Below are 13182 nucleotides of genomic sequence, written 5' to 3' on the forward strand. Positions count from 1 at the left end.
TTCTTTGAAATACAGCTCTGAAGCCTTGTGCAGAAGATGCTGTTCTCCACCACATGAGCATATATGGTCTTTATTCTTTATCTCTGTGGAACTGTGCTTTGTAAAAGTAACTGAGCACCTTGGTAGTACTTGAGCCAATAACAGGTAATTTGATATAAATCATGTTCACTGATGCATACTTAGAACATGGATGATTTCAGAAAATCATCCATGTTTTAAGTATTTATCAGTGCACTTAAAATATATATATATGAATCAATTAACATGACAATAGTTTTCAAAGAGTCTAGCCTAGATTGTTTGATGGAGTATAAGTAGTTAACTAAACTGAACAATGAAGTTCATGAAGAAATTAAACCCCAAAGTTTCATTTTATATTGTTATATTCATATATTTATATGACAGATGAGGCAGCTGAGGAGTTAAGTAAGCTGCTCAGTGTCACAGAGCATTTAAACCTAGTATCTCTTGGTCCAAAGACCATTCTCTTAACCGTAAGAACTGATCATGACCTTGGCAGATGGCATTAGTTCTTTTCCTTATGACCTGGAAAACAACAGCAGATATAATTTTCACTTCTTTATTAGATTATTGTTTTGTAAAGTCCAAGACAATTATTATTAAGTATAAATTTTCAGGGTTCACTTTGTGAATCATTGAAAAGTCTTGGCTGTTTTTCAGATTGATATTTAAAATACTGTGGTTCTGGATGAGTGATTAGATCTATTTCACATTAAATTTCCTGGGAGTTTCTGTTAGTGGGAAAGATGTTTGCCCCGGAAAAGGGAAGGTTAAAAACATGTTTGTAATAAATTGCTGTTGTATTATCAAGAGATGGCAGAAAATAAGAATTTAGGTGAATAAATATCCTCATTATGATGATCTTATGAAGTCATAATTTACAAAAGATTATCTATTTTAACTGATGTCTGTTCACATTGCAAATATTAGATTTCTAATAATGCTTTCAGTGTGATAATATATAATCATATGTCAAAAGCCAAGTAATTCACTGTAACTACATTATTATAAAGTAGGTATGTCAACTATAAAGATATTATACTTCAAAAACAAAATTGAAGTTTTCTTAAATGCTAAAACTCACTATGGGGGCTTTGATAAAGTTTGTTACTGGATTTATTGTGACAAATTCTATAGAAAGAAATTTGGCATAGAAATCAAGAGTCATTAAAATGACTATTCTGTTTGCCCCAGAAATCCCATTCATAGGATTTTTTCATCAAGAAATATCTCAAAATCCAGAAGAAGAATTTCAAAATAATATGATAGTGACAGAAATTTGGAGCTACCTAATAATTACGACAACAGGAAAATCATAAATAAGTTATGGCAAATGCACTTTGTGGACTCTTCTGTGCTACAAAGATGGTTCAGCGATTCCACGGTGTAAAATGTTGTACGTGGTAAAATGTCAATGGAAATCTAGGCATGAAAGAGTGCATGAAGTGTCTACACAGCTAAGCATACAGGTTGGAACAAACCTGCAAGTTGCCATATAAAAATACCAAGAATGCTTGGTTAGGGTGGAAAGACGATGCATTATGGTTTTCTCCATTTTCTTCTCAGTTTTCTTTTAATTTAAATATAAAAATAAATATAAAAGAAAAAAACTCCTATCATGTTTCCACCTATTACTGTTAGCCAAATATTTCTAGTTTGCAAACACTGCCTTATAGACACCTATTTCTTCATTAGTTAATAAATATTAATACAAGTGTATTTAATTGAGTTAAATTCCCAGAAATTTTATTACAGGCAATCTAATAAAGATGTTAATATATTATATACATTAATCAAGAGATATTTTATAGACACATAGTCTAAAGTGGTTATGTTTATAGCCAGTGTTCTAAAAATTTCCGAAGTAGTTGTGGCTTTATGAAACCTTAACACAATATAACATGTTCAGCTATTTGTTCCACATTCTTTTTCCAAGAACTTCTAAGAATTTTCAAGGAACTCAATAATAGTAAAAAATAATATTTGGTAATAAGTGATTCTATAGTATTTGGAAAAGAAAACTATTAAAAATAAAACTCTAGCTTTCTTTCAGTTAAGTGATACATCAGGAAAAAGACAAATATATTTAAGTTTTAACATACAATGAAATAATATATTTATAGTATTATTTTCAACATATCATTGTCTAATAAAATAATTGCATAAGAGATTTTAGCTATCCTTGCACATAGCCTCAGATTTTTAAAACAAACACTTTTTAGATTTAAGAAATAACATTGAAGGGATGTCTCTAAGAACTTTTTAGAGGAATAATTCACATCAGTTCCATGCTCATAAAATTAAGAAACTCTCATCTATCAATTCTGGCTAAATATCATAAATGAATCATAAAAATGCTGTAGCTTAAAAATTAAGAAGTCATTGGATTTTACAGCAAAATAATTTATAAGCTGCTCTATAAAAATCAGTGTAATATGCTACACTTATTCCAGGGTATATTTAAAGAGCAATACAATGAAGTAATATTAAAGCAAATAAAGAAATTAGGAAGCCAACATAAGACCATTTGGACATTATGTAGAATTATGTGTGTATTCATTTATTTTCAGGTAATTGAGAATATAGTGCCATAGACATTTTCTAGAAGATATATCATCCAACAATAGATTGGTGTTATTTTCTTCGACTAAATGAGATTTGTTGCTAGATTAACAATAATGATTTCATTTATATGGTAGTAAAAGCAAACTTAATTTTATATGATATATTTGAGCACAAGTCTGCAAGTCTGCATAGGTATACATGATGCAATTTACTTAATTTTAAGTGAGGAAGCAAAGCTAAGAGTATTCCACTCAGAAGAGTTTCTTTTCTTTAAATGAGTTGAGCATAACAGAAATATTAGTTGGACTTTATAACTGAAAAAAATAGCACATTTGGGAACTTGACATATTTTAAAATTTTAATTGCAGCATTTATTATTTGGGAATAATATAACAATGACTTCAGGCAATGAGAGTTGAGCATAGGCATTCTGCCTTTTATAGGCAACCCTGTATTAATGAAAAGATTCAGTTATGACTCTGCAATTCTGAGAACAGAAAATGTGAAGAATAATAGCAGTCTCCCTCGGGGAAAAATCTATTAGGAATGTGATCTAACTATTGCTGATAAGCCTAGGGACTTGCTCAAGGACAGAAATGAACTAAAACTCGTTTTCCGACTCCCAGTTCATTTCTGTCTGTAACAAATGGAGGAGTCACTTAAAATAATGTGTGCATTGCAATCTGTCTAGCTCTAAATTCAAGTGATTTCAATTGACATGCTCCTCATCTATCTTTCTTTCACTGTGTCTCGATATTTGTAAGTGTCCTTCTTGTCCACTGTTTCTCTCATGGAATGGTTGTTGATATTTGCAAATGAAATTCGACGTGATATTACTCTAACAAAACTTTAAAGTGCTTAATTCCACACAGTAAGACAACTACAACTTTCTTGTATGATTTTGAATCCTGCTTCCAAGTTTTCATCATTATTGAAATTTTAATATTTGCATGTTTATAGAAAGAGAAAATTGTCTCTGTTATAGCTCTCGTAGTGTTTATTGGTGCTTTTTATAGGCGATTATTTACTGGATAGTTTTATGTTGGGCCTGTGTGTGCCGTGCATGTGTCCATTTATTTCAGATCCTGAACATTTAATTTGAGAATACCTGCTCTTGTATGTTTCTGTTCTGTTGCATGGACCATTGACTTCTTTTTCCTACAGATAAGGAAGCTTTCTGCAAAGAGAAAATTTTTATTTTTGAATCTTGCAAGAACTTGATACAGGTTGCAACTTCAGTGCCATCCAGTATGTATCATTCATAGACTGATGACCTCTGATAGTCTCAGAGGTTCGCTGCAGGCCTCTGATGGAAGAATACCCTCTTCCTTTTTCCTAATGATGGGCCTTTTCTTTATCTTACATGAAGGAATGGAAAGCAGACATGTCCATTCCAAAGAAGGGGGCTAATTTCCTTCTGCAGAAAATAAATGCTTTTATTTCTCCTTGATAAAACATTTATTTCTAGCACTAAGTAAAACACTTTTTTTCTTCATTTTGTGTCTAGTGTATGAAAATGCCAGAAAATTTCAAATAAATTATTGATAGAAATTTCAATTATTAAATGTGTTATGCAGACATTATGACAAATGTTTAAATGTCTCTCCTTCTCCCTTTTCTCTTTCCTTGGATTTGTATTCTTGAAAACAGAGTTTTTGTCCTAAGAGCAGAAATAGAAAGTGAAAACAGAACTTAATTATGTTTGCTAATAGCTTTTTCCCAAGTTTGATGACCTTTTGTAAATAGGAAATCTATAATATATTTGCAGAATTTATCTTTTATGAAGTTGCCATTTCTCATCAACATAAGAAATCCGAAATTGTATTCACTTTAATTAGAATAGTCTATTAACTCCCGTTCAAACTAGTGGTTTTAAAACAACCACACCATATTTACTACTCCGCAGACAAATTAAAATATTTTTCAAAATATAGTGCAAAATACCAAAATTTTTTTAGTCTGCATGATGTAAAACATCTGGATTATTTTGAGTATTCCAATGATTTCCTGAAATTTTCTCTTTTCATATGACTATTTGACACGTGGAGACACAGTTTTACATGCTACATTTCAGGATATAATAACTTTCCTCTGCTGCCTTTAGATGCTATTTTGATTAGTTCAGTTTTGAATCTTAGCTTAAATTTAGACTAACTCATAAGTATATTCTAGCCGCCTAACAGATAACTTTTCATTTTCATGCACCCTTGATTAAATTATGCTATATCAGATGTGCGAATGAAGGCAGGAAACTCTGATAAGTTGGGAAAGTAAAAAATGACAGATACTTAGAGAATAATGACTATATAAATAATAATAATAACTCTTCTTCTTCCGTTTCTTATACTTGTTCTCTTTCTTTTCCTTCCTCTTCTTTCTTTTCTTTTTCCTTTTGCTCCTCCTCCTCCTCTGCTTTCTCTTCTTCCAAAAATTATTCTGAAATCATTATTATTATTATTAGCACAACAAGAGTATTAATGGTTGGCTACAAAATCATTGAAATACAATTGGTTTCATTTTTAATTTTATCTCTCTTTAGTTACTATTACTATAGGTCAGTTTTTTTTTAACAAATCTTGAAATTAATTATACTAAAAAATATGAGCAAAGGACTTAACCTTTCCACTAGAATGAAGTTTGGATATTAGGGATATTTTATGTTTTGGAATTATTTTTATTATAAAATGACTGGATTTAAACACAGCAATAATGCATGTGTTATTGAATAACACTTGTGTTCACATTTGTATTTTAACATTTTTGTATGTTTCATGCATGGCAATCCAAATAGGTACCAATAAAAGGGTGATTCAGGCCATCTCTGCCTCCACACTGTTCGTCTCTGAGCAGTTCATCTGTTTATTAGTCAATTGCAAATGTGAACTAATTTTCTCTAAGCTGCTTTGCATACAGTTGTTAGGTTTCCAAGCTACTCTCAAAAGCCTGGTTGACCCAGGGTACAACTAAAGTTCACTCTATCAGGTCTTATATTAAGTATACCAAACCATCATTTTATAAACATTTTCAAAGGAAATATATGTCTATTTCAGAATAATTCTGCCACCAGCATTTTCTTAATTGGTTCTTCCATTTAGCAGAGATAAATTCTACATTCACTCATAAGGAAGCATCTTTCTGAAGCTTCGTAAGGTAAAGAGCCTCTAGAAAGTCAGAGTGAAAAACAAATTCACGCAATTTACTGCTTAACTGTCTGCATTAGAAAATGCAGGCAGCTGATACCATGGTGGTAGGAAGTATCGTTTACTGTCCACCCATTCTGTATAAGTCATTTATAATTCATAAACTATAATTCTCACTGTTGATACAGCTAATGGAATAAGAGTTCAAAATTATGGTAAATTTCTCTAAAATTAATTTTACAAATCTAATTTTCTATTAACTCCTGATTTTTTCTACATTTCGGTGTTTGATGCTCTTTCACAGAATAATTTTCTTTATTCTGCTTTCATTTTGTTTTGCTTTTTGCTTATTCTCGATAGTAAGTGTTGAAAGAATAATGGAAGTGTCAAGGATAGGTGGAGAACACATAAATCACAAATACACTAATTATGATATATTCTTTAAAAACTGAGATTGCCTGTATGTATTTAAAATATTCAGATATTGCCAATGCATTCATATCACCTGTAAGCACATGTGTCATGTAATCCATCTTCAAATGTAACAAAATAGATGCACCTTTAAAAAGTACTATCAGATTCTTTGATGAAAATATCTTCCCTAACCTTTTTCCATGGAATGAATATTGAATTGATAAAAAAGCAAAAATAGAATAATTTCTAGGCCACCAAGAGCTTGCTAGTGCTCACTAGCAAAATCAGCTGAGAGTAACAATTTGAATTCAGCCTAACTCCTCATATGACTGTAACACGTCCTTTTCATTCTCTATGTGTGGGAGTGATGAAAGTCTGAGTGACGTGCCATCATGAATGTGTGTCAGGAGCAATCTGCCAGTTTTGATGTTAATGGACAGGCCAGCTATGGAACGACAGCGGAGTGACATAGAGTGATGGTTGATGCCTCACCGAATTGACTGCCTGTTAATCTAGTTTGGCTTTTTTCCCTGTAGTGAATTTGTTGGCTATTTCTTGGGGCTCGTATTTCCTAGTCTAATCTTTACCTTACTTCTAGCACACTAAAAGCCCTTTTAGGGGATGACTTATTAATAAACTTGTCTACCAGAGTAGATTTGTTTAAAATATATAAATTTCATTTCTTCTTTAGAGTAGTTTAATTATGCCTTTCTTCTGCTTGGAGTGCTATGAAATGTCCAAATTCATTAATGCTAAGCATAACTGCAGAGTTAATGGGGAAAAAAATCAACTACAGTAATTATACTGAGTGATTTTTTTAAGTGATTACATACAAATCTTGGAACCTTGTTTAGCCTCTGTCTGTATACCATGGTTAATATATTGAAGGATAACCCTCTACTTAAATGCTATTTCTTGCCGCTATTCAAACTATGCACAATTTTAAATTTATTTTTTTAAATTGGCAATAAATGTTTAGGGTTAATTTGAATAAAGATCTATTGATTCCCTCTTTCTCCTACCTAAAACTTCTACTCCAGCATAGGAATAAAAGAGGATTACAAGTTATTGTCGTAGCACTAATAGTCTTGGAAACTTTATTCATGGTACAACGCTTCAAGCTAAACAAGGAAAGGGTAAAACTAAGAGATCATACATTTTTGTTTGTTTTATGTTGGGAACAGGAGAAACCATGACTTAGTTTACCCTTTGGCAGTGTTAACCGCAACTAAATGACTCCCTTTGATATGCTTTGTTTTTAAAGTTACTTACTAGACTATGGGATTGATCTCTTTGCTAGACAAAGATGAATGCTCTAAGGATAATGGTGGATGTCAGCACGAATGTGTCAACACGATGGGGAGCTACATGTGTCAATGCCGTAATGGATTTGTGCTGCATGAAAATAAACATGATTGCAAGGAAGGTATGGAACGGAATACACTTTTTTTGACAACATGTAGAATTTCATGTGGTTTGGGTAAAGCACTGCTTCTTCTCCAAGTAGAGTTAATCATTTCAGTGAGTGATATCATGGTGGGCTATCCAAATGTCGAAAAACAAAATTCTGTGTAATGTTCAAAGATCCAAGGCAGATGACTGGATCTGTACTTTGCACATAGGTGGCATTAGAGTAGCTTTGTATAGCAGACATAGTAGCTGCTAGGATACCATCTGGTAGCTAGAAAAGCACCAAGTTCTCCCCAGGTCTTTGTGGAACAGACCTTATAACACTATGCATATTTAAACTTAACTTCTGCTAAATGTTTTGCATTTGATGTAATATTCCTCCCAAAAATATCTTGTATATCTTGTGCATGTGCTACATAAGTGATGTCCCTTTAAATACCAGGAGCATCAAACTCAAATGCCTACCAAAGGGAAGACATTTGAAAATGGTAGACACTGTGTCATTTAAAGTTTTAAGTCATGGTTTTGGTCCAGAAAAGCTTAATAGTAGCACAATCATACCCTACCAGATTTTGTCCCCAAGGCCTTACAAAATTCCAAAACTTTTTTAAAGCAGTAATCCTAATCCCCTTAGCCACTATGAACTGGATGAGAACAATAAATAGTTATTCAGCTCTTATTTCTTCCTTTGACAGTCTGTTCCCGAATTTTCTACTTAAATTGGATTTATGCATGTTTTGAGAGGAGAACTACTAAGGCAAATTTTATAACTTTAGTCACCATATGTACATTGGAAGGTACCTGACTCTAACCACAGTTAGATAAGAATGTTTTGTGTAAACATTGGAATAATAGAGAATATCCTGAGTTGACCCTTGTTCCATTTAGCTCCTTTGAAATATGGTTACATGTCAGGGATTTTCTTTTTTTCATTGAGCTAATTACATTGTGCAGAATCATATACAAACAGGAATTTTTCTTTCTCTGCTTTCATGGATAAGCATAATATCCGTAACTTGGTAAGATATGATATACTATTAAATCAATAGATTAGGAAATAGGCCCAGGTTTTTGTGGGTTTTGGGGTTTTCATTTTTGTTCTTGTTTTGAAACAGGGTCTGCCTCTGTCACCGAGGCTGGAATGCAGTGGGGTGATCTCAGCTGATTGCAGCCTTGACCTCCCAGGCTTAAGCAATTCTCCCACTTCAGCCTCCAAAGTAGCTGGGACTACAGGTGCACACCACCACGCCTGGCTAATTTCTGTATTTTTTGTAGAGACGGGTTTTTGCCATGTTGCCCAGGCTGCTCTTGAACTCCTGAGCTCAAGCAATCCACCTGCCACGGCCTCCCAAAGTGCTGGGATTGCAGGCATGAGCCACTGCACTTGGCCCAGGTTTTTATTTTTTGTTTTGCAGACATTGAAGGTCATTCAGAGAAAAAAACAAGACAGCTTTTATAGATTATACATGTAGCCTATGGATCACAGGTAGCAAATTTGTCTGTTCATTACATAAATGATATAGGAAACTTCATAATAGATAAAACAACATCCAGACGCACCTTCATAAACTTGTCCTATTGCCAGGAAAGGGGTTGGATCATCTTTTACCTTCACTATGGTACATGCTCCTTGTGCAGTTTAGCAATGAGCCTCTCAACCTAGTCTCAGTGTCATCGCCACATCCTGCAGAGTTCACATTTCACATTGTGAGGCAGAGACAGGGACAATGGAATTTAGAAAACCCTTGTCATGACTGGATCCAAACTTTTAAGGCTATGTCTTGCTACCATAATCATAGATTATTAGACAGGAACTGAATTTTACCTTCCACTTTATTGTAATCTTCTGTTGCAAATACAAATCTCCCTGTGGAAACCTAGCACAATTAAGGTGAAGGTCTAGTATTAATGATTGCAGCATTGGGGGCAGCAGCAACTACAGCAGGTGCACTAACTAATGTTGGGCATGTTACCCTTGCTGTGTGGCCCCGAAGGGTATAACAAGTGTGTTGTCCATTGAAGAAAGTATTTCACCAAATATATTGCTCTGGAAATTTTAGAAAGTTATTTGTATTTTAGAATGGGATACACAGTACCTAACAAATAATCGCAGTCTAAACAAGGTTGTATGTTATAGAGCTTCCTAAATTATATAGAAAGAGCACAGCTTGAGGATATTAAATGTTTTTGAAATTTAACATTAACCATGTGGAATGATCTTGTCTAAAATGAGGTTATTTTAATTGTTAAAAAAAAAACCCTTAAATAATTATACTGATTGAATGAGGTATCCTTTGAAGTTGGTTCAGAAGCATCTCCAGGGCTAGTAGCTGTTCATTTATCATTCCCCTTAGTGCTTCCATTTGCTTTGATAAAATTAAGGCTAATTTATTTTAGAAGCTAAAATTATGATGTAGGTATTCAAGTGTATATTTAACTAAGAGAGAGAGAAAATGTAAATACATGATTCATCAGGTGCCTTAATGATATTAATTAGCTGTAAATGATGTTTCCTTTATAGGAAAAAAATTGAAAATGGCATAGTCCAATGATGTTTGTTTGTAACATTGGGTTAAATACACCCAGTGTTGATATTCTCGACTGTCAATATATGTTGCACTGTTAAAGTCTGAGCTACAGACCCATCAGTTTAAAATAAAAGTTCATTTTCTTTTAAGCATTTATCTGATTTATGGTAAATACTTAATTTCATGTGAGGCAGACAACAAACATTGCCTGATTATACTCAGCAACGTATTTTCCAGAGCAGATGAATATAATAACCGACACGGGAGTGAAAATTAGCTGGTATTCAGGAAAATCTTTCAACAGGACGGTGGGTAAATAGGCTGCTTGCTTTCTGCCTCAAACCTGGGCTGGATTGCCACACTGTCTGATATTATGGTTATTGGTGCAGCTGAGTGTGAACAGAAGATCCACAGTCCAAGTGGCCTCATCACCAGTCCCAACTGGCCAGACAAGTACCCAAGCAGGAAAGAATGCACTTGGGAAATCAGCGCCACTCCCGGCCACCGAATCAAATTAGTAAGTGAGCACATCCTTTTTCTTTCCATTAAGCTGACTGCCCTTGTCTTTCACTACAAGCACTTGGAAATAAAATGGAGGTTTATCTAATTGAATCGAATCGTAGGCAGCTGGAAAAGATTTTTTGTCTCATGCTTTCCTACTTGCACTAAAATCCTTGACTTCCTAGATCAAGGTGACTGCCATGTTGTTCTCCTCTAGGGTTTCTTATTCTGGATGTTTTAAAAGGCATTACCAAAGTTGCTGCAGAACAGTAGTCTTTACTTCCTAATGTATTACTGGTAATTATATTTCCAAATTTGGAAAATAAACGATGGAACAAAAAAATCGGAATTTGCCAGAAAGCGATAGAATAATAATTCACTTAAACCCGGCATAACATATTCTACTGGTTACACCAATTCCGTATACATACGTATTTTTCATAATAGAATCAATTTTGTCTTGTGGTTTACAGAATATTATTTTTGCATGATGTATTGCCCTCTGTACAAAGATCCTGATTTCCTTAGATTTTGCCCACATTTTATTCAGCATGAGTAATTCAAATATGAGTATAATGTCTCATCTCTCCTGCATTCTTTGCATTCTGCATTCTGGCCTGGTCATAAGTAATAACCTGATAATAACTCTTAAATTTCATTATAGGCCACAGAGTGTTTAAACCGTATAATCTAAAGAAATAAAATTATAGAAATGTAGAAATGTTAACAATTTCCTGCAATATGTTGTTTTTAGAAGCAGAAGGCAGTGCCAACTAACGAGGCTCAGGAAAGAGCCTAGCAGGCACTCTAATATCAAAAATTGTCTGAGGAGTGAGGCTACCAGTCCAAGGTAGCTCACTAGATCAGTCCAATCATAAGCTTAATTTTTAAATTTCTTTTTTTGACTCTTCCCTTCAGTGAATATTATTGGCCAATAAAAAGGCCTTATTTATATACAACATTATAATAAAATCAGAGACAGTCGCCAAGAAATTCATATTCTTAGTATGGAGGTCCTTCCAATCTCCATACTTGTAAGTGACTTCCCAGACAGAGATATCAAGTCATTTCAGCCACACTGTTGAAGGATACTAAATGCTGAAATGACAGCACTAGAGGAACTCAACTGCTCTCCAGTCCTGTCCAAGGTCCTGATTGAGAGGATGATTCCCTGAACCTTATGGTAACTTCCTGAGCCTTATGGGCTGAAATATAGAGGCTGCATTCTTTTAAGGCGTTCATTTTCTTAAGAGAGTTGGAAAAATTGATTTTCGTGAAGACATTTCTTTGTCTCAATCCAAATTTTTTTGGGTATCATATTCTTTCTGAAGAACTTATTTTTATATTTTGTATAAAGTATGTGCATTAGCACTTTTGAAAGCTGTTTTCATTGCATATAGAATTCTAGGATGACAGTTTTCTTTCTCCATCTTGAATGATTCCATTTTTTTTCTGGTTTACATAGTTTTCCATACTTCTTTTGTAAATCTTATCTTTATTTCTGTGTAAGTCGTAATTCTTTTTTCTATGGCTGCCTTCAAAATTTTCTTTTTATCAGCAATTTGAATATAATGTATGCATATGTATGTGTTTGTGTGTGTGTGTATTTCTGTTTAGTAAGTTTTTGGTATTTTTCCTTCTCAGAATTCTCTGAATTTCTTACATCTGTATTGTGGGGTCTGTCATTAATTTTTGAAAATTCTCAATTGTTATTTCTTCATATAATTCATCTGTGCCATTGTCTGTCTTCTGGGATTCAAATTACTTATGGGCTAGATTGTTTGCTGTTGTTCCTCAACTCTTGGATATTCAGTTCATTTTTTGCCCTTCTTTCTGAGTTTAAGTTTCAGTAATTTCTATTGACCTGTCTTCAAATTCAGTAATTATTTCTCCAGCTGTCTCGAATCTACTGATGAATTTGTCAAAAGCATTCTTTATCTCTATTACCATGTTCTTTATTTCTAGCACTTACATTTCACTTATTATAGTTTCCATTTGTGTTAGTCTGTTTGGGCTGCCATAACAGATTATCACAGACTTATGGCTTAAACGACAGAAGTTTATTTTCTCATAGTTCTGGAGGCTAGAAGTCCAAGATTAAGTTGGACTTAACAAGGGCTAGTGTCTGGTGAGGCCTCTCTTTCTGGCTTGTATATGGCCTCCACCTCACTGTATCCTCACATGGCATTTTCTCTGTGTATTCATAGAGAGAGACAGAGCTCCAGTGTCTCTTACTCTTCTTATAAGAATACCAGCCCTATAGGATTAGGGCTGCATCCCTATGGTTTATTTAACCTTAATTACCTCCCTAAACATATCACATTGGGGGTTTGGACTTCAACATTAATTTTAGAAAAACAAAATTCAATCCATAACACCATTTATCTGCTGAAATCTCCCATCTGTTCTTGCATATTCTCTACATCTTCACTAGAACCTTTAACTTATCAGTGTTAAATTCATAGTTCCTTTAAATTCCATTTGATATAAACATAGGGGCCATGTGCTTGAGTCTGTTCTGTTGATTGTTTTGTCTCTTAGCAGTGTTGTTTTTATTTTTCTTGCCTTTTTGTGTCTCTTTTTTTATTAAAATAAGACATTAT

General features: G+C 33.7%; 1 protein-coding gene across 3 annotated transcripts in view; it reads left to right on the plus strand.

Moving 5' to 3' along the window:
• The window catches only part of TLL1 (tolloid like 1), a 232913-nt gene that overhangs the window by 193977 nt on the left and 25754 nt on the right, over positions 1 to 13182 (plus strand). For all 3 annotated transcript variants that reach the window (XM_001150703.6, XM_024356361.2, XM_016952480.3), the window contains 2 exons: positions 7441 to 7566; positions 10468 to 10595. In XM_001150703.6, coding sequence (XP_001150703.1) covers positions 7441 to 7566; positions 10468 to 10595 — 254 coding nt within the window. The remainder of the gene's footprint in view (positions 1 to 7440; positions 7567 to 10467; positions 10596 to 13182) is intronic.

This window comes from Pan troglodytes, chromosome 3, assembly GCF_028858775.2.
Source record: "Pan troglodytes isolate AG18354 chromosome 3, NHGRI_mPanTro3-v2.0_pri, whole genome shotgun sequence".
NCBI lineage: Eukaryota > Metazoa > Chordata > Mammalia > Primates > Hominidae > Pan > Pan troglodytes.